Source organism: Oreochromis niloticus, linkage group LG4, assembly GCF_001858045.2.
Source record: "Oreochromis niloticus isolate F11D_XX linkage group LG4, O_niloticus_UMD_NMBU, whole genome shotgun sequence".
Taxonomy (NCBI): domain Eukaryota; kingdom Metazoa; phylum Chordata; class Actinopteri; order Cichliformes; family Cichlidae; genus Oreochromis; species Oreochromis niloticus.
The window spans coordinates 14,607,855-14,630,997 of NC_031969.2; the positions used below are offsets into that span (position 1 = coordinate 14,607,855).

The 23,143-nt window shown below is 37.8% G+C and overlaps 1 protein-coding gene, 3 long non-coding RNA genes and 1 gene segment (V, D, J or C); 4 read left to right on the plus strand and 1 right to left on the minus strand.

The window, feature by feature from the left end:
• The window catches only part of LOC100709195 (uncharacterized), a 1,346,887-nt gene that overhangs the window by 53,555 nt on the left and 1,270,189 nt on the right, over positions 1-23,143 (plus strand). The gene's annotated exons all lie outside the window — the stretch shown is intronic.
• On the plus strand, positions 8,636-9,166 carry LOC106097364 (Ig heavy chain V region 914-like). The segment is given in 2 exon segments: positions 8,636-8,739; positions 8,844-9,166. Coding segments are annotated over 2 exon segments (369 nt in total).
• Positions 16,115-23,143, plus strand: part of LOC112846692 (uncharacterized) — a 51,940-nt gene continuing 44,911 nt past the window's right edge. Inside the window, exons 1-2 of one of the 2 annotated variants that reach the window (XR_003219810.1) lie at positions 16,115-16,180; positions 16,533-16,707. This is a non-coding gene — a long non-coding RNA (uncharacterized LOC112846692). Of the gene's footprint in view, positions 16,181-16,289; positions 16,305-16,532; positions 16,708-23,143 lie in introns of those variants that run through there. The other variant, XR_003219809.1, reaches the window with a different exon arrangement.
• On the plus strand, positions 19,273-21,012 carry LOC112846702 (uncharacterized). The gene is made up of 2 exons (XR_003219820.1): positions 19,273-19,368; positions 20,737-21,012. It is a non-coding gene; the product is annotated as an uncharacterized LOC112846702 (long non-coding RNA).
• Positions 20,025-21,717, minus strand: LOC109201981 (uncharacterized). The gene is made up of 2 exons (XR_002061937.2): positions 21,484-21,717; positions 20,025-21,371 (listed from the first exon to the last, which is right to left on the minus strand). It is a non-coding gene; the product is annotated as an uncharacterized LOC109201981 (long non-coding RNA).

Below are 23,143 nucleotides of genomic sequence, written 5' to 3' on the forward strand. Positions count from 1 at the left end.
CCTGTACATACTCAGGGTTCAGTGGTAATTATGAAACTGCCTGGATCAGACAGGCTGCTGGAAAAGGACTGGAATGGATTGGTTATATCAGTGGTGGCAGCAGCTATATCCACTACTCTCAGTCTCTCAGTCATTCAGAGGCAGATTTACCATATCCAGAGACAACAGCAGAAAGCAGGTGTATCTACAGATGAACAGCTTGACGAGTGAGGATTCAGCTGTTTATTATTGTGCTCGAGAGCCACAGTGACTCAAGAGGGAGAAACACTGTACAAAAACTCAAACACATCCAACCAAGTCAGAATTTGCTTTAAGCTTTTTAGAAATGAACTGAAGATTAATGTCTGACCATCACCAGTCAGCTCCTGGACAGCCTGCAACCAAAAGGAGGAAAAGTAGCGGGAGCTCTCACTATAAAGACTCACTGAAGAATACGGTCAGGATTGACTCAGACACTTCAAGCATTCTTGCATTTAAAAGCTCAGTGAGTCACAAAGAAGCTTAAAGACTGTTTACTTTAGTAAATCAGAAACTGTGCCTATTTTTATAAAGATCAAATATATACAGGAAACATACAAAAAGGCCTGTCCATAAGATGAGTGTAATTCTCAACAATACACATTCAGAGGTAGGTTTAGCATATTAATTCAAATCAAATTAATTTTTGCCTAGCTTATTTATGTAAAGGATTTATATTAATTATATATATCTATATATTATGTATTACAACTATGTGGCAGCAATTTGTATGGAGGGGAATCCTCCATAGAAGCAGGACTTGTTACATTTAGTGCCTGAGCAGTACACATGTCTGAATGAGGAGAGCAGAGCAAGACTGGCTTGCTCTGCTCTCCTCCACATGTCTTGTTGAATGTCAGGAAAACAGATGGACTCTTTTGGGTCTTCAAAGAATGTCATTGTGGAGGTAGATGAAGTGGATGGAGCAGAATCAACATCAGGGCTGCTCAGATTTAGTTGATGACCGTGGTCTGCACATGGAGAGGAGAGCTGCTGAGACTGTTTATAAGTGACAGGGTCAGTTTCTTCCAGGAGTGACAGCAGGTCTTCAAGATCCTCTACGGTCTGGAGCTGAATGGGTCCTGAAGACAAGGCCAAGGAGGAGGATGTGAATGGAGAAGTTGGGCTGGTGTGATTCAGTTGTAGATCATGATATGCATGTTGAGAGTAGGGCTGCTGTGCTTGCAGTGATGGGCACATGTATGAACTGCATGTTGGCATGTTGGACATATGTAGTTTTCTTTAGTGGACCACTCTGGGTTTTCATTGGCGTGATGCCTTCTTTCTGTTTCAGCCTCATCAAAATATTTGCTCCGTTCATCCTTTGAGAGCGACTTCCACTGTGGACAGATAAGATCACAACAACACACTGTCAGCACATATAAATACACAGTTAAAGTCCTACTACACATAACTGCAGTATGCATGCACAAACATGGCCATGAAACATTAAAGGCATAAATATATGCAGTTACACACTTTCACTCCCATGACTGCATTTACAGCTGCACTCCCAGTAATGTTCAATTCAGCTTTGATTTTTGCTCCTTAAGATACAGCATGAATGCATTTGGTGGTTTCTTGATGTATAGCCTGTCTTCATCTTGTGTTTTATCTACAGGAATAAAACACAGAGTAAGAGCACGTGTGGTCACTGTGTACAAGCGTGAGGACAGTAGTGTAAAAACATAAGTAAAGCTGTGAAATGAATGAGGAACCATTAAAGGAGGCTGATTACAAGAATTCACACAGACATCTGCAGACAAATGACAGATACCTGCAGAGCGCTGAAAAAACACAGCAGAGAAACTTATTTGGGAGTGGAGCTGTTGGGTGGAGGAGCAGGAGTGACAAAATCACACACCTTCACACCATCCCTACATAGATGGAGAGAAACAGATATGAGATAACAGAAAGAGTTAATATGAAAATACAGATGTTCAGCAGCTGTGTTCACCTGTGTGTTTGTGTGTTTTACGTACAGTTCTCCAACAGGACGCAGTACTGGACCATGTTATCTGTTATCTTCAGCACATTACACTTGAAACACACAAAACACACAACAGGTAATGAGACAAGCTGCAACACTATCATTTATCCACTAGGTGTAAGAAGTGAGCTCAGTGGCATGTGCATAAAACTAATTCATAGCTTCAATTTGCTCTGGTGAGTTATTCTTTTGAATTATGATTCACTGGCAGTGATTAAGTTTAGTGATCAGCAAAGCTTCACACCGCAGTTATACAAAAATAAAATACAAGGAAGTTATGGGTTGGATGTTGGCCCCAGAATCATTTCCTCAAGAGTGGAAGGAACACTTTTCACTGGCTGAGTGGAAGGTGGCTGAGAAGTTGCATGAAACCACCAGAGGAGGCGCTCTAACACAAGCCATTTTAACAGAGGTTGCAATGATAATTATAAAGACATGTTATGTGTATTTGAGTGGGTGCAAAATATGATGATATACAGTTAAAAGACAGTGATCAGCACAACACAAATTTTTGGCCATGTGCACAAACTAGTAGCTAATGCAGCGCAAATAGCTTCCTATATAAAAGAGCTATTAAGCTGCTAAAATCATCACTACAAAAATCCTGTAAATATACATGTTCTATTTTTTTCAGCAGTATGTTTTGTTGAGAAGTAGACATCAGTTCAAATCTCTAAGTAACTTATAGTTACTTAATATGTGAGATAAGTTTTTACTTAATATATAGATAAGTAAGAAATAATGAGCTTAAATTTAATGATTAAAAGGTCTGGAGAATCCCACAGACCTACCTGTACAGACTCAGGGTTCAGAGGTGATTGTGACTGGATCACACAGGACTGGAGTGGATTGCTTGGATCTGCAGTAAAAGTTACCATGTCACCTCTCAATCAGTCAAAGGCTTATTTATCATTTAAAGAGACAACAACAGAAATCAGGTGCATCTGCAGACGAACAACTTGACAGCAGGAAGATTCTGTTGTTTATTATTGTGCTCGAGAGCCACAGGGACACAAGAAGAAACACTGTACAAAACACAGCATTTAAAATTTGCAATTTACATTCACAGAAATGATCTCCAACTCAACATGATAAACAATAGAACTGCACTGATCTCTATTAAGTTCATCATTATTCATTTATTCATTTTGGTTGTAATGAATAGAATCCATTTTGATTTACCTTGTTCATTCTTTCACAGTAATGTGTGCTATAAACATAAAACACTGCTCATGAAAAAACAGCTCATGTAGCCTAAAAACATAAACTAATGTTTGATTCTTGTTCAAACAAATCTGATTTTAAAGTTACATTTCAGTTTCTCACCTCTCCAAACCCTCTGTTAGCAAAGCGGTAACACATGCTTCTGTTATAACCTGACAGTTTCCATGTGTATGCAAAGTGAACTTCCTCTCAGTTTGAAATAAAGACTTGAAATCAGTCCGTCAGTTTCATCAGATGAGAAGCTCCCGTCAGATCACCTTCAGCACCAACATGTTCTCTGTAGCTCTGCTGCTGCTGCTGGCTGCTGGATCCTGTGAGTCTCACTGAACACAAACAATGACAGCATGGACAGCACACACTGTTACTTTTATAGAACCACATTCAACATGTTTTCTCTGCAGGTGTGAAGTGTGCACAGCTGACACAGCCACCCTCTGTGATTGTGCAGCCAGGTCAGCGTCTGACCATCACCTGTCAGGTCTCTTATTCATTTGGCTTCTACACAGCTTGGATCAGACAGCCTGCAGGGAAAGGACTGGAGTGGATTGGGATGCGATATACTTCGGGCACTTACTATAAAGATTCACTGAAGAGCAAGTTTAGCATTGACTTAGACTCTTCCAGCAAGACAGTGACTCTAAATGGACAGAATATGCAGCCTGAAGACACTGCTGTGTATTACTGTGCCAGAGAGACACAGTAGCACAAAGCATCAGCAGAGTTGAACAAAAACCCCTCAGTGGCCCAGCAGCTGTAGCATGAAGGCACCAGAGGAGGAGCTCTAAGACCAGCAATGTATTCAAAGCTTTTCAGTGGGAAGGAAACAGCTCTTAGATAAACTCTTCAGTTTGTGTGGAAATTCTACAAAACTGATTTTGAAATATTTGATAAAAAATGTCACAGCATGAATAAGCTCTACTGTGTTCTTTAATAAAAAATGATTTCAAATTGTCACAAATTGTTTTCATTGACAGGCTAATTGTTTTTAAAATTGTGTTTTGACTGCATCATCTACAACCAAAACCAACACCCTGCACAGATACTTGTGAATGAATTGTTGATTAAAGGTAAATATAGAAAACCACATTTATGGACAGTATATGGTACAGAAATAACAAAAAAATGAATGAAAACAATCTTGTCTTTCAGAAAAAAAGGTTCCCTTTGTCTCAGAAACTAGACAGTGCAGATAGTGGACTAGAATAATGATAGACAATCAGAAAGAACGGTTTTGTTTTCTGTCACATCAACTCTTGGATTGATCTACACTTATCTACACTGTTGTGTAGATAAGATTGTTTTGTACATAAGATTTTTATCTTTTATGCTTTTTTAGTGTAACAGTGAGGGCCGTGGGGGCACTGTAATTTCAAATTCCTGTGTGTGATCTGTACACATGGTTTTTGAAAATAACGCTGACTTTGACGTTGAGTAATGAATGAGCTGCATCAGACAGACTGTTGGAAAATGGCTCCAGAGGGTGACCACTACCATCACTGAAGTAGTAGTAGCAACAAATGCTACCCACACAAATTTAGAGACAATTTATCATCTTCACTGGCTACAAAGACAGCAGCTGTATCCGCACATAAATAGTCTAAAGCAGGGGTCTCAAACTCGCAGCCCAGGGGCGAGTTTGCGGCCCACGTCACCCCTACTTGCGGCCCGAATATTGACGTGAAAAAATATAATACAATTTGGCCCTTGAAGTTACTTTTTTTTGTTAGGGAGGATTTATTTGTTGTTGAGTGCAATGTTAAAATAAGTTCTTTAAAAAAAAAATTAATATGAAGACAATATGACCAGAGAGTACACACATGTTGAGGGATCGGCTGTGTTAGTTCAGTAAGAGAGTTATTTGTGAAGAAAACAATTTTCACTAGCAGTCAAAAACTAATGTGTACACTTCAGTCTGAATTTTTATTTGTTAAATACGAATAAAATGATAGCAGAAGTGCTGCCACGTGTCTGGCCAGAAAGAGAGTACCAATTCGTTTATTTGGTAGTTCAATGAAAGCGTTCAGTTAGCTAAGAGTGAGGAAAAAATCTGTGTTAACGTTTGCAGTTTTGTCTTGTTATATAATATTTGAAATTTTAACAAACAAAACATTACATTTTCAGGAATATTTGTGTTTGTGTTTTCTTGTTTTTTTTATGACTTGAACACTAAAGTGGCCCTCCAGTGATGACAGTGCCAGCAGTGGCCCACAGCTCATTTAAGTTTAAGACCCCTGGTCTAAAGTCTGAATACGATTTAGTAATAATAGAAATTGTTTATTATCATGCTGAAGAGTCACATGGACTGAAAATAATTCAGCCAGATCCTCTACAGGAGAGACTGAGAGTCTCCCCAGGCCTATTCAATACAGGGCCGGAAGGAATGGACTCCAAATTCTCTCCTGTAACACCTGCAGAGAAAAACAAACAAACAAAAAATCAACCACCAGGAAAGAGAACTTCAAACTGTTCTGGCATCAGTCACTGACCAGAAGAATCCTAAACAAATGCAGTGGCCTGTCAGGATTTGATTTACAATCAGACCTTTGTTTCCATAGAAGTTGAAACACTGAATAAATAAAGCAACAATTTTTCAAATTATTTAAACTCCCATTTTTTGTACAAACAACCGTACTACTGTATATTTCAGATTTCATGAAGTATAACAAAACAGGCAATTTAACTCACTCTGTTCCAAAGGAAGAATGCTGCTCTAGTACACGGACACAGTGTTACTATATGGGGTGTATCTTCATCAACCAGATCACAGGATGGCCCATTTTAAAGAGCTTGTGCCCAGAGATGCCAGAGAGATTTTCTGGATACTGCATTTTTATTTTCTTTAGGAAGAGTTCCTGAACCCATGTAGTGGGGTCATTGTCCTGTTGAAAAATAAATGCATGCAGCAAAAGAAACCGAGCCCATTTGTAGTGTACATGTTAGGCACAGCACACAGTACAAACAATAAAGAACAAGTTCAACATCAACACAGACTATTCTAGTAGTGCATTGACTCTAATGATCAGTGTATTACTGTGTCACATAACCAACCCTTTTCTTTAGTCTTGTGATTTATTACACATTTCTCTCCTCACTGATTATAGATTTTGTATGATGTAATATATGATCCTATATAATATCATAATCCTCACTCCACCCTCACTGGATGCAAAGAAAACATACAATGAAATTTTCAAAGGTGTTGTTGTTGCAGATTGTACCAAAAATCCTTAAAATAACCACAATAAATACAACCCAATTAAAAAAAAAATACATAAAAAAATGTTTACAGTCTTATTATAAAATGCAGCAATTGTAAAAGGAGTGAATTCAATTCATTTGAATTTTATGTGACCCAGACATTTTAGCCCCTCCCTATTTAAATCCAGACGGCTTACTTAGGTTCTGTTATGACTGGCTGTCCTCTCAAAGCACTTCCTTCACACCTTCTCTTTCAAGATGATGCTCAGACTGTCTGTTCTGCTGACAGCGCTCTGTCTGCCCTGTAAGCTGCTTCATTTTCTAACACAGCATGTAGAAATTAGTTCATTAAATGTTCCTGAATGTAATTATAACTTCACTGATCTTTTTTTATTTCTTTTTAATTTTTTGCAGGTTTGAATGGTCAGGCTATGGAGTCCATTCCCTCCACTCCAGTGCTGAAAACGCCTCAGGAAGCTGTCAGTCTTTCCTGTAGAGGAAGTGGTTTCAGTTTTGGCAGCTTTGGAATGGACTGGATCAGACAACCTGCTGGAAAAGCATTAGAATGGCTTGGGCTTATTTGGTCTCATGGAAGTAGAACTGCTTATGCGAGCAGTGTGGAAGGACGTATAGAAATCACCAAAGACAACAGCAACAGCATGGTGTACCTGAGACTGTCCAGCCTAAAGCCAGAGGACTCTGCTGTGTATTACTGTGCTAGACACTCTCACAGTGGTGTAAATACTCAGGGAGGCTTTACAAAAACCTCTTAACTCAGTCTTGCAGTCAACAAATGAAGAAAGCAGGGGAAGATAAATTTAAGATATTATGTCTGGCACAATGCTTTTACATACAGAATGAAAGCTGTGGACTTCCTGTTTTTATTATGTGCGCTGTTTAACAACATATTCATCTGTTGTTGTTGGGAAACATGCCTGTACTTGAGAGAGAACAGTTTTAGTGCACTGTTGAATTCATTATTTGTTAATTCATAAATAAACTGTTTGAAAATATTAAATTAACACAATTAAAAACTTGATATTTGGCAGAAATATTTTGAAGCCAAATGTACTTAACTGGTTTTCATGCACAGCAACACACATCACTCCAGGAGGTACAAAACATCTACTTCTCTGTGTTTTAAGATACACAACATTAAGTACTTACATATTAAATTTTCAGGGGGCGTCATACAGATGTGAAATATGCACATACCTTCAAATTCTCTGACAGCCAGGTTTAAAAATAATACACAAGCAATACGGCCCACAGGACCTGACATGTACTTGAAGAAGAAAAGTAACTCTACCTGACACTTGCGGTGAATTTGAGCAAACCAATAATTTAGTGAAGGAGCCTTAAGTACTTGTGCAACAACAAACCTGCTTTTATATCCATGAAATAAATTTCTCAACAGTCTTCTATAAAGACTTGACCTCATCATGTCAGTGTCAGCATTAAAAGTGAAGCTCCCATCAGGTCACTTTTATTTTCTCTACAGCTCTGCAGCTGTTGGATACTGGATCCTGTGAGCCTCACAGCTTCAGTCAGCCAGCCAGCAGGAAAAAGGACCGGGGTGGATTTGTATCTAATGTGTTGGATATACTTGTGCCACAGAGTCACAATAACACAAACCACCAACACAAATATTTTAATTTTCTGTACTTCTGATTTTAGATGTTGCACAGGTTAAACATTCAACATTTTCCTCACAGAACACATTCAGCCTCTGTGCCATTTTAAACATATATTAAACCTCAGAGACAATCAATAATTACTGAAACACTGTTGGATTTATACCAACAGTAAGGATTGGGGGAAAAAAAACTACTGAGCATGTAAGACTTCATCTAATTAAGGAAGCACAGCTGATTGTGTAATTTAAATGAATGAAGAACTGATTTTACCAAAATAAAGAATGAAGAACAAATGAAATCATTCAGATTCATATGTTTTTAAACATTTACATAATAGTTATATAGTGCTTATGTTTATCCTTAAGACTTCGGATAAATGGCTTATTTAGCAATTATTTAATTATTTTTGATTATCATACTGCATGATGAAGAAGCTGTTTCAAATAATAAATGCTACAATGAAAATATGACTTATTAATCATAAGAGATGCCAGCACAAGAGCCCCTCCCTCTCCATAATATCCTGATGCAAATCTTCACTGTGTGCAGTGTACTTCTGTGCTGCTCACTTGTCTTGTGCTGTGTGTTGATTGTTGGAGCAGCAGTGAAGAATCTCTAGACTCACAATGACACAGACACTCACTCTGCTGCTGGTTGCTTCTTTGCTTCACTGTGAGTTCTTCTGCTTCTTATTGTTTAATATTTTTCCAGGAAACAACAAGTGCTATAAGAACTGTGCAGATGTCTGTCTCACTGGTTCCTTTTTAACTCCTCAGGTGTTACAGGTCAGAGTATGGAGTCCATTCCTTCCAGTCCTGTAGTGAAAAGGCCTGGGGAGACTCTCAGTCTCTCCTGCAGAGGATCTGGTTTCACATTTAGCTGCTGTACTATGAACTGGATAAGACAAAAACCAGGAAAAGCACTGGAATGGATGGGAGTTGGCTACTCATCTTCCAGCAGAAACAGATATGTGAGCAGTTTGAGTGGACGAATAGAAATCAGTAGAGATGACAGCAACAGCATGGTGCATCTGAGACTTTCCAGCCTTAAGCCAGAGGACTCTGCTGTGTATTACTGTGCCAGAGACACAGTGGTTTAAGTAATGAGAGAGGCTTTACAAAAACCTTCAACCATACAGTTTCACAGGAACCTACAGGGGGCAGCAGATGATCAAGAATATGATGTTCAACTCACTGTCACAATAACACCTGTGATTCTACCATCTGTAAATACATATTAGTAAAACGCACAGACTCTACAAACATGTTATGGTAACAATGAAAAACAATGTGAAAAATAAAATGCATAAACTTTTAACCACAATTAAGAAGAAAACAAGAAAATAGTAATGAAAGTATAGGATATGTAGAAAAATAAATATTTTCAATACTTTTCACATGAACATATGATAATGTTTTAATTAATTCTCTTTAAATTCTGAGTTAATGCCTTTAAATTTATTCTGAGTTAACTTGGTGAAACCCTTGTTGAAAGATAAAACGCTAAAAAAGACGAGTCAGAAAGGACAATGAAGCAGAAACAAAGAAACATGAAGAGAAACATGGTACTTAAATAAATGAATTTATAATAAATAAATACCTTTTTTATTTTACTTTGGGGGAAAGTCAGGAAATACTAAAAATAATTTTCTTTCTTTTTCTGACCAGATACAATGTTTAAATACAATTTTTGTTTTAAATGACTGTTCAGACCCTGCTGAACATACATGATGAACCCTGATGAACATACATATTACTTGTATATACGTTTGTTTGGTTAGCTTGAATATTTCTTTTGTTAAATTGATTTATGATGAGGAGGAGCTGATGCAAACTCAGACTGCTTCCATCTTTGAATATGTGCAGCAGAATATAAAAACAGACATGACAAGATTGAGCTGCATCACTGAAGACTGGCAGGAAAACGGCTTTGATGATAAATTCTCATGAGTTTATGGTTGTTTTTATTCTCTTGTTAATTTACAGGCCTGGTAAGAACAGCTTAAAAAATGTTGGAAGATAAATGTTTTAATTACAGAAGATAATTCTGGTTGACTATTTGTAGGTACTGAGGGTCAAACAGAGTGTGATTAGCAGAAAGTAAATTGCTGAGGTTACTGTGGTACTCTGTCATGGTTCTGGGTCTGTGATCCAGTGTGTGTTATTTCTAGTTTAAGTTATATTCTCTGATTTATTGTTATTCATGGTTTTGTCTCCTTATTGTTCTCTGCATATGTTATATCCATAGTTCCTAGTTTTTAGGTTTCTGTTACTGTGCCTTCCCTGTGTTCCACATTTCATGTCTAGTCACCCTTGTGCATCTCCTGTGTCCAGACTATTTTCCTCTGTCTCCCCAGTCAGTCATATCTCCTTGTCTCAGTGTCAAGCCCGAGTCTGAAATTGTAACCGGTTCCTCTACAGGAAAGACTGAGGGCTTCTTGGGGCTTTTTAAACACTGGAGTGGAGGGAATGGACTCCAAAGCCTGACCATTCAAACCTGCCGAACAGCCAGAAGAAAAAACAGATCAGTGAAAATCAGGGATAAATATCGACTTAAACAAATGATCTAAATAAAAACAATAATTTATACATCGCAACATGAAGCAATTTACAGGGCAGACAGACAACTGTCAGCAGGACAGACAGTCTGAACATCATCTTGAAAATGAAGGTGTGAGCGTAGAGCTTTAAATCAAAAGCACAGAGTCTGCCACCTGGATTTTATTAGGGAGGGCCGAAAATATGCTGCTTAAATATTATTCAAGTGTATCTACAAATTGATTATCACATTGTTCAGTATTGGTTTAATGTATAAATATACTGTATGTTTGCTTATGTAATACAATATAAGCCAATGATTTAATACTGACATTTTTTTTCAAATTCTCATTTAATGTAAAATTACCATCAGAATAAACTAAAGTCACAATTTTTCAGTTTGTTTGTTTTTTCAGTTTAAGGTATGTTTTGCTGAGGAGGAGGAGTCAATGCAAAACTGAAGTTTTCAGCAGCTTTTTATGGGCTTGAGAGTAAGACTCAGGGACTCAGCCTAATATACACACAGCAGGCTGGACAAATGCAACTGACTCTTAGAATGATGAAAACTTTTTATTTAGTTGTTTTCCTGATTCTGTTCTGTTTCATGACTGGTAAGGACATATATTTCTGGTATACAAATAAACATATGAAAAAATATGACTGGACTAATGAGCTGTTAACATTTCTGTAGGTACTGAAGGTCAAACACTGACTGAGTCTGAATCAGTGGTTAAAAGGCCTGGAGACTCCCACAGACTGACCTGTACATACTCAGGGTTCAGCAGTGATATTGATGCTGCTTGGATCAGACAGGCTGCTGGAAAAGGACTGGAATGGGTTACTTGGATCCGGAGTGATAGTATTGAAATCTACTACTCTCAGTCAGTCAGAGGCCGGTTTACCATCTCCAGAGACAACAGCAGAAAGCAGGTGTATCTGCAGATGAACAGCTTGATGACTGAGGATTCAGCTGTTTATTATTGTGCTCGACAGTCACAGTGACACAAGAGGAAGAAACGCTGTACAAAAACCCATCAAACTACGTCAAACACTGATTTTAGTTTTTTTCCCCCCAAATTAAAGAAAAATACATTTAACTCACTCACACTCAAAACTACAATAAACTTGGTTTTGTGAACCCTTGGTGTTGTACAGTTTTACAATAAATAGTTTAAATGTAAATGTTTTCATCTGTCTTGTGTGAATTAAGAGGATTTTATTTTCCAAAACTACAAACAAATCCAACACTTAATTTGTTTTTTAAATAATATTTCCTTTTATTTGCACTAAAATTGTTTCTTATTACTTATAGTAAATGCCACAGTGTGATCTGTTTTCTCTTATAATCTGTCAGCATCCATCTGTATGCAAATCAAACTTCCTCACAGACTGATATAAAGTCTGATATCATGCTGTCAGTCACAGAAGAAGATGAGAAGCTCCCATCAGATCATCTTTAGTACCAACATGTTCTCTGTAGCTCTGCTGCTGCTGCTGGATCCTGTGAGTCTCACGGAACAGAAACACTATGATCACAGCACACTGATTCTTACTGTTACTACATTAAACATGTTTTCTCCACAGGTGTGAAGTGTGAACAGCTGACACAGTCACCCTCTGTGATTGTGCAGCCAGGTCAACATCTGACCATCACCTGTCAGGTCTCTTATTCTCTGAGTGGTGACTGGACAGCTTGGATCAGACAGCCTGCAGGGAAAGGACTGGAGTGGATTGGGATGAAAAGTACTGGGAGTACTTACTACAAAGATTCACTAAAGAGCAAGTTCAGCATTGACTTAGACACTTCAAGCAAGACAGTGACTCTAAATGGACAGAATATGCAGCCTGAAGACACTGTTATTATTGCCCTCCAGAGACACAAAGCAAAGACCCTATCCTTTCATAACTTGTTAGATCTGTTTTATTATTATTTTATTAATTTTCTTTTATTATGTATTATGAAAAAAACTAATTTCAGTCTAATGATACAGTAATCTGTTCCTCTATATTCAATGAAACAGAAAAAAACTGAATAGAAAAATGAATTTGAAAAATCGGTTATTCTATATAAATACAAACTGTGTTCTGTTACATTGACCCTACAGTAAATGGACAGAATATTCAGCCTGAAAACAGTGCTGTGTATTACAGGGCCAGGGTCACATTCACAGAAAAAAAAACTCTAAGACTGCTAACAAATTCCTGTTTTTTTGTGTCTCTTTATTTTTTATATAAATCCTCGGCAATGACTTTATAGTGAGTTTGTAAGTATTGATAAAGCCCTAAAACAAAATGCCAGTACATGAAACTGAATTCAGCTATCAATAATGTTATGAAGTGATTAATTTATGACATAAAATGATTTCATTAAAAGAATATTTTGGTTTGTGAGCTTGTATTTATTTATTATTTTGTACTTTTTAATCTATAAACCAATAAAATGCAAATTATGCAAAGTACTTGTTTATATACAGAAACATAGAACCCAACATTTACATGTACAGTAAATGTTTTAACATTTTTTTCAAAAGAAAAAAAGTGTTTTTTTTCTTTCAATTTTATTAGCAATCAAATCAGACTTTGTCATGTTGTATGGATTCAACATACAGAGTCATTCAAGGTCATGACCTCTGAAGTTCTCTTCGTTTAATATTGTTATCTGCACTGTAGACTGGGCAGAGACAAATGGCTTCCGCAATGTTTAGAAATTATATTTGGCTTGCTTTTCTCATTCTTTTTATTCCACCTGTCATAAGCCAAAGAGGCAGAGTTCACCCAGGACATGTCAATAACTTGTCACAGGGACAAGTTTAAATTTTTCTTTTAAAATTCAGTTTTTAATGAACCTCAGAGTTATATTTTAAGATTTTTTTTGTTTTTCATCTTTAAAAAATGTTAAAAACACAGTCTCTATTACTGCTTGAACAATCAGTGTATCTCTAATAATGTATCAGCGTCCATCTGTATGCAAAGTAAGCTCCCCCACAGACTTCATATATTGCTGCTGGTTGCAAAAGAAGAACAGAAGCTCCTGGGAGATCACTTTCAGCACCAACATGTTCTCTGTAGCTCTGCTGCTGCTGCTGGCTGCTGGATCCTGTGAGTCTCACTGAACACAAACACTGACAGCATGAAAACTACACACTTTTAATTTAAATGCATTCAACACGTTTTCTTCACAGGTGTAAACTGTGAGCAGCTGACACAGCCACCCTCTGTTATACTGCAGCCAGGTCAGCGTCTGACCATCACCTGTCAGGTCTCTTATTCTCTAGGCATCTGGACAGGTTGGATCAGACAGCCTGCAGGAAAAGGACTGGAGTGGATTGGGGTGAAAGGTACTGGGGGCTCTTACTATAAAGATTCCCTAAAGAGCAAGTTCAGCATTGACTTGGACACTTCAAGCAAGACAGTGACTCTAAATGGACAGAATATGCAGCCTGAAGACACTGCTGTGTATTACTGTGCCAGAGAGTCACAGTAATACAAACTGTTAGGACCCCTGAACAAAAACCTTTCAGGGCCTGAACAACTGTAGCATGAAGCCACCAGAGGAGGAGCTCTAAGACCATCAATGAAACTTAAGTTCATCTTCTAAGAAACTTCTTCTGCTTGTTGTCTCATAACTATTAAAATATGATGGGTTTAAATTACGCCTAACGAATCAAGAGCTTTTATTGTCATTTCAACCATGTGTGGTGGTACGGTACACAGTGAAGCAAGACAGTGTTCCTTCAAGGCCATGGTGCCACATATAACAGACACATGACTACATGAAATGCAACTGTGCAAAAATTGCAAAAAAGAAAAAAGAAAAAAGAAGCAAAAACACAAATAAAATAATTGGATTGAAAAACAAACTCAGAGACTCATTTTCTTTACTTCTGCAATTCAAGATACAATCAGTTCTCAGATACAATTTGAGATTATAGCACCAACTACTGTATAGTCCAATAACGTCACACTACATACAGTACCTTCAGCAGCCACTTTATTAGGTACACCTGTTCAACTGTTGTCACGGTCCTGGGTCGGTGACCCAGTGTTTTCTGTTTTGTGTTATTAATCCTTGATTTCATGATGTGTTATTGCTAATCTCTTGGTTTTGGTTTCTGTCTCAAGTATTCCTAGCTCCTCAATGCTTTAGTATTTTCTGAGTCCTGGTTCTTAGGGTTTGGTTCTGTGTTCCCTCTGTTCAGTGTTGAGACTGTGTCTCTGTCCCTCTCATATCCTTCCTGTTTTATTTTAATAGTCCTGCTCTGTGTTCAGCTTCTGTCCCCATCTCGTCTGCCTAATTTGTTCTAAAATGCACTTTTAGTTGAAAAGTGCACTTTTGAGGAATCATAAACAATGACACTGTGTGCGTCATGTCTGAGTGTATTTTATTATGGGACAGCAGTGAAAGAGTTCAGGGGGATTTTGACACTGTTACAAGAACTGTCTGCATTTTCACCACTTTATACGATATATAACTGTCACCTCCCTGCTCTCTGAAACAGGGTAATCAACCATTCATTAATGTCAGATAGGCTATTTGTGCATTCTAAATATATCTGTAGCTCAGTATGGTGGAAAAACTTATTATGAGAGGGAATTCCTGGCCCTGGGCAAAATTGACAAAAGTCCTACTGTGAAGACATGAAATCTGAAGAGTATGTTAAAACTAATATTCACTCAGCTGGGGACACACAGTTTAACAGTGTGGACTACAGGACAGGATGGCTGCTGTTAACTGTCTGCTGAGCAGGTGAAAGTATTCATAGACCCTTACCCAAACAAGTTCTATTACACAGCACTTGTTTGTCTCACCAAACTATTTAACTTATGGTGATTTAATGATCTTTGCAGGTGTTGATGGTCAGACTGACAGAATCTGAAAAAGTCATTAAAAGGCCTGGAGAATCCCACAGACTGACCTGTGCAGGCTCTGCATTCACATTCAGAGAGTACCCTATGTCCTGGGTCAGACTGGCTCCTGGAAAAGCACTAAAGTGGATCGCTGTTGCACACACAAGCCGTACTAATTTTTTTTACTCCCTGTCAGTCCAGGGTAGATTCACCACCTCCAGAGATGACTCCAACAGTCAAGTCTATCTGTTTATTGAATTACTGTGCACAAGAAACAGTAACGGGAGAGTCATACAAAAACTACTTTATCTATTTGCCATCAGCACTAGGAAGATTGAATTTTATCAAAGAAAAAGCTCTATTTGATTTTTTGTAATTTTCCCGTGTAATCAGAATCAGGATATTTGTATTCACAAAAGGGGATTTTTCTTGGTGTCATGATGGAACTCCCCCCTCACAGAATATATGGTATTTATAGTACATATAATGTATATATCTCTATAAAAACACAAATATAAATACAAACAAAAGGATCATACACTAACAACTTACAGATATTAGGATGCAAATTAGAATAAGCAGGAAGGGGGAAGAGTGCATATTTAGGTAAACCGTGATGTGCAAAGTGCTCGTACTGATTCTAGTGTGTAAAGTTATTGTAACCTGAAGAGAGAAAATTCAGAAGTTACTGAAAATGGTTGTTACAGTTTCAGTGTCTTTTTATATAGGTGAGTTTGTGTAATGAAAAAAGCCTTAACTGTTTTGAAGACTGCATTAAGAGCAGTGAGAATAAAATTCCTGCTGTGAGAACTGAACCGAACTGACTGAGTAAAACCTGTAACAACATAAGAGGTAAAAGTATAAGTTCAGATTGACTATTTACTGATATCTTGCTCAGCTGTTCCCTGATCTCAAGACTTTCATTTTCTTGTTATGTCAACATATTAAAAATTGTATGAATGGGTGACCTGAGGGAAAAAAGTCAATACATATTGTTTTTATCACATTCAGAAGGTTGGCCTGAATAATTCAAGATGTGATGTGTTAACTTAAAGGAGAGGGTGTGTGTTTGTCTTTGAGGAGGAGGAGCTGATGCAAACTATGATCTCTACCATGTTTGAAGACATGATGCAGAATATAAGACGGGGAATACATGATTAACCACCACTGTACACAGAGCAGAGACAAATGGCCTTGACAATGAATCATCCTAAATTCATGGTTGTTTTTCTTATCATTTCAATTTACTGGGCTGGTAAGGAAAGTGCAGTCGTTTTTCTAACATTGTTGTGAAAGTGAAATGATATGCTTGGAAAGCAGTCACTAATTATTCTTGTTTGTCTGCAGGTACTGAGAGTCAAACACTGACTCAGTCTGAATCAGTGATTAAACGGTCTGGAGACTCCCACAGACTGACCTGTACATACTCAGGGTTTGGTGGTGATATTCATGTTGGTTGGATCAGACAAGCTGCTGGGAAAGGACTGGAATGGATTGCTTTCATCTGGAGCGACAATAGTGGAAGCTTCTGAGTCAGTCAGAGGCCGGTTTACCATCTCCAGAGACAACAGCAGAAAGCAGGTGTATCTGCAGATGAACAGCCTGACAACTGACGATTCAGCTGTTTATTATTGTGCTCGAGAGTCACAGTGACACAAGAGGACGAAACTCTGTACAAAAACTCAGCACATCAAACTAAATCAGAAAAACAAAACAATGCTCAGTTTGCTTTCTGCAGTTCACTTTGAGAAACTGTTAAAGATCAACGCACTGAAAGACAAAATAACACTGGATTATCAGAACGTTATATCATTAAATATTGTGCTTTATGTGTAATTGTAAATGTTTTCATATTCTTTATGTTATATAATAACAATCTCTGAACTAATGTCATGAATTATGATTTTCTTGTAAGCAAAGCAAACTTCCTCACAGACTGTCACAAATGTTGTTAAACCTAAATGTATCCTCCCTGTTCACTGAAACATTTATTAATGATTAATCATCAATTTATTAATGTCAGACTATTTACACCATTTCAACAGATATGTATTTCAAAATCATGTAGACTTTTTGTAATAACAGACATACTTATGAGGGAATTTCTTACCTCGGTCATAGTTAGCCAGGGCCATGTGTGAAGGTACAGAATATGAACAGTATGTCAGGGTTTAAATGAATAAATAATCTCGAATATTTTTTGCCATATTGGAATAATCTATTTTTCCCCAGTGGAGTTGATGCAAAAACCTGATTTTTTTTTTTGTCTCCTGAACTTATCTGACCTCAGAGAAGATGACAGAGAGTTAAGGACATAGAGTTTAGCAGTATGGACTACAGGACAGGACCACTGCTGTTAACAATCTGCTGGGCAGGTGAAAATATTCATAGACCCTAATATTACACAGAATGTATTTGTATCACCAGACTATCTACTCATCCAAACTATCTAAAGTGGGATTTGATGCTCTTGACAGGTGTTGATGGTCAGGCTCTGAGAGAATCTGAAAAAGTCATTAATAAAAGTCCTGGAGAATCCCACAGACTGACCTGCACAGGCTCTGGATTCACATTCAGAGACTACCCTATGTCCTGGGTCAGACTGGCTCCTGGAAAAGGACCTGAGTGAATCATCTGTGACTGTTAATCGTTTCATACTGACACTTTCAGGCAGTGTGAACTGGTGGTTTTCTTTCACAAATCCTTACAGCACTTCGGTGGTACAGTGTTTGTAACAATACCCAGTTCCAGTTCTGCTGCACTGGTAAAACTGATGGTTGTTTCATATTCACACTCACTTTAGAGGAGGCTCATAGGTCTACATGTTTCAACAGTGACTGTGTTGGATTTTTTCAAGCTTTGATTCATTTGTGTTACTTTACCTGTTTTAACACTGTAGCATAATTAATAGACCCCCCCCCCCCCCCCCCCCCACACACACACACACACACACATATATATATGTGTGTGTGTGTGTGTGTCATCCAATTCTTTAGTCATGAACGTCAAGTCCCTTTTTCTATCGAAAATGTGAAGTTTCTCACTGTGATAGTCGTGTAAACTGTGTGCCCAGGTGCCACTTTTGCAACCTTTTCCTTCAGCATTTCACCACATTGGTAGGAAAATGTACCATGTGAGTTCTCCTGCTTCTTTCAGGTTTAACTTTGGTCTCAAAACACTCGGGGGTAACAGAAAGCTTCTATCTAACTTCTCAGTGTGGGATTTGTTGGAAGTGAAAGCAACTGATTATCATATATCAGGCACTGAGAGCTTTCACTTGATATATTTTTGAGACTTTTGCACAGAAAATCTTCAAATGATTTTAGTTAATGTACTTTAACATTTTGTTTATTTCATTTACAGGACAATGAAAACATGAAAATACTGCAAATGTACCTAAATATATCGTATTCAGTAAATGAACTTAAATAGTTGATCTATTAATTTATTTTATTACTTAATTAGACCTCTAGCAGTTAGTTTTACAGTGACTGGTTTGAAGTTGTGTTTCTGATGCCTGGAAATGATTTTACTTTCTTTGAATACTTCTGAGTTTCTGAGTTTGAAATCTTTCCAGATGGATACAATATTAGATCAGTCATATAAAATAAGTCTGCATTGTATGTTTCAATATTTGAATTTATGTATAATAAAGTAAAAAGAGACTATAATTTTAAAAAAAAACTTAAACTTTTCTATTTTTCCAGATTTTCACTTTGAGAAAGATTGATATTTGTTGGTGAGGAGGAGTCAATGCAAATCTCTTACTTTGACTGGATTTATACATGCTGAAGAGTAAGTGTTGTGACTCAATCGAATAGACACACTTTTGACAGGACTTCAACTTTCACGACTTTAACAATGATCAGATCTGTTTATTTAGTTATTTTACACATACTATTTTGTTTCTTGGCTGGTAAGGACATATTTTGTTGAACATTTAAACTGACATAATGGAAAGAGATTGTACTAATAAGTTAACATTTCTGTAGGTTCTGAGAGTCAAACACTGATTCAGTCTGAATCAGTGATTAAAAGGCCTGGAGAATCCCACAGACTGACCTGTACATACTCAGGGTTCAGTAGTGATTATGAAACTGCTTGGATCAGACAGGCTGCTGGAAAAGGACTGGAGTGGATTGCTTATATCAGCAGTGGCAGTGGTAGCATCTACTACTCTGAGTCATTCAGAGGCCGGTTTACCACCACCAGAGACAACAGCAGAAAGCAGGTGTATCTGCAGATGAACAGCTTGACGACTGAGGATTCAGCTGTTTATTATTGTGCTCGAGAGCCACAGTGACACAAGAGGAAAAACTGCTGTACAAAAACTCAGCCAAGTCAGAATTTGCTTTCTGTCATTCAAGGCATGTCCAGGACATTAAAAACAACAAGATCAAACAGCTTCACTAAGAACTTAAACAACATTGTTATTGTACTTTTTGAACATGTTTAAAATAAAGATTCAATTGATTCAATCAATGAACATTAAATATTCTGTTTTCCTCTTTCTAAGTGTAAATATTAAAATTCACCTTGTATAACTGCGTTAATAGTTTATAATGAACAATAGAAAAATACTCTGAAAACCTTCTAGTCTTTCAAAACTTTCTTTTCTCTATTTTATACATTATTTTATACAATATGCATAAATAACCTTCCTTCCAGACTAACATAAAGACTTTGTATAATACACTTGGTTGCAACAGAAGGAGAGAAGCTCCCTGTAGAAAACTGTAGCTCTGCTCCTGCTGCTGGATGCTGTGAGTCTCATTGAGCACAAACACTGACAGCATGGACACTACACATGGTTACTCGTATTAGAACTGTGTTCAGCATGACCTGAAGAAAACACAAAAAGTGCCTGAACAGTTATACCATGAAACCACCAGAGGGGGAGCTCTAAGACCATGAATGGGTTGTAGATTATTTTAATGAAGCCATATTATATGACTTGTCTTATATGACTAGTGTCTTTACTGTTCATGGTATCATCAGTTTAAATTAAGCCTCATGTATTAATATATGCAAAAAACAGGAGGAGACAATGCAAAACTGCTGTCTTCACTGTCTTCATATATGTCGCAGAACAAAACACAAAGACTCAACATACACTCTGCAGACTGGACAACAACTGTTACAATGATCAGACCTTTTTATTTAGCATTTTTTCTTTTCCTTTTTTCTGTGTTATTTCTTGGCTGGTAAGGGAAAACTAATGAATTGGACAAATAAAACTATGTGAAGAAAATTTGATTACACTAATGAACTCAACACTTTTTAGGTTCTGAAGGTCAAACACTGAGTCTGAACCAGTGGTTAAAAGGCCTGGAGACTCCCACAGACTGACCTGTACATACTCAGGATTTGGTGGCGATATTGTTGCAGCTTGGGTCAGACAGGCTGCTGGAAAAGGACTGGAATGGATCGCTTTGATCTACAGTGGTGGTAGTGTAATGTAGACACTAAAGCTGTTACGCCAGAATGTCTTCCTAAGGAGGATGGTTCTTTAGATACAAGGGAGCAAGTGAGTCAGAAACTCAGGCCAGGGAGCACAAATTTAAAAAAAAACTCTTAATAAAAAAAAAAAAGTATGCAATAAAACGCTCGTCAATACACTACAATTCTCACCGAGACTAGATAAACCAACTGTAAAACTCGTAAATATACAATTCTCTGCATGCACTAAAATCCCCTGATGTAATTGTCCCACAACCCAGGATGAATGTTCATTGTGGGTCCATCAGCAGGCCAGAAATTTCTTCTCCAGAGCAGGGTCCATGCCAGCCTGATCCCAGGCAGACGAGGAGAAGCCTCCTATCCACCTCTCGTCCCTTCACTGGGACCATCACATCCCAGTCCAGCTCGCATTCTGCACCGGAGTCCATCGTGCGATGCCACTGCGGCTCCTCTCGCGCCCTGTAAATAAACAAATAGGGGCCAGAACAATCGTCCCGGAAGCTGAACTGGTGACTCTCTCCCAACACGGCTGCACCCGGTGAACAACAGTGGAGACACTACTCAGGTTTACCTCTGACCTGATGCCAATCCCACGCGTTGTCTCGTACTGTCGCTGTTCTTGCTGTTGAGACTGGGTCCCACGTCACGCTGACCGGTCCGTCTCCAGATGGACCCGCGATCAGGCAGCGGGCCCCTCTTTTTCCACCTGGCCTTTTTGCATTCCTCTTTCTATCTGGGGCCTCTCTCCTCCGGTGCTCAGCTAGCGTCATTTTAACAGGTCTTTAGACAGTTGATAGGCCACCTCTGGACACACCCATGCCTCAGCAGGTGATAATTATCAGGTAATTGTCCCATGCCCAGCCAATCCACAGTGCATTAAAACAATGTCAAATAACACACGAAAAAACATGCAGTGCAAACAGAATAAAAACTACACTCACAAATAAACACTAAAAATCAGAATAAAACCAATATAAAAGTTAAATACAAATTTCCACTGTGTGACAGTAGCACCCACAACTCTCAGTCATTCAGAGGCAGATTTACCATCTCCAGAGACAACAGCAGAAAGCAGGTGTATCTGCAGATGAACAGCTTGAAGACTGAAATGATAATGATATTTACACAAATTACCTGCAATAAAATGTAACTGACTGACTGATATAAAAAAAATAGAAAGTTCAATTTATACTTCTATGTAAACAGAATTTATTTTGATTTACTTTGTTTATCCTTACATTAAAATGAATCATAATCATAAACTTGACAAAACCCTAAAGTGCAAAAATATCACCATTTAGAAAACATTAAACAAACAGACAAACATGAAAGAAAGTATCTTGGAGTTTCTTGGAGTTTTCAATTTCTGACTTTCTCGTTTCCAAAAATAAATGCTCAAACATGTACTTTTCAAAATGAGTATCAAAAATGATTTTATGATCAAAGAAAAACATAAAAGAATAAATAAATAAATAGTGTAACTATAGGGATAAGACGGTTTTACCTCGACACAATTACTTAACAAGTAAATACATTTCAAATAATATTGTAATGAAATGAGCAGTACTACAAGCTACAGTGTGGTTTTGTATTTGCGGGAGGAGCTGATGCAAAACTGTTTTCTAGTTTATCTTTACATAAGTGTTAGAGAGTTTAAGACAGAGAGTAAATCATTGATGTACCCACTGTAGACTGAGCAGAGAAAAATGGCTTTCATAATGTTCAGATTTCATATTTGGTTCACTTTTCTCATTCTTTTAATGAACTGGGCTGGTAAGGATCATAGGTTTACTTTCACTGATGAAAAGACAAAATGTCTGCATCATTGAGACTGATTCTTATTGCTACTACATTCAACATGTTTTCTCCACAGGTGTGAAGTGTGAACAGCTGACACAGCCACCCTCTGTGATTGTGCAGCCAGGTCAGCGTCTGACCATCACCTGTCAGGTCTCTTATTCTGTGAGTGGTGACTGGACAGGTTGGATCAGACAGCCTGCAGGGAAAACACTGGAGTGGATTGGGATGAAATACACTGGGAACTCTTACTATAAAGATTCACTAAAGAGCAAGTTCAGCATTGACTTAGACACTTCAAGCAAGACAGTGACTCTAAATGGACAGAACATGCAGCCTGAAGACTCTGCTGTGTATTACTGTGTCAGAGGGTCACAGTAACACAAAACATCAGCAGACCTGAACAAAAACTTCTCAGTGGCTGAGCAGTTGTA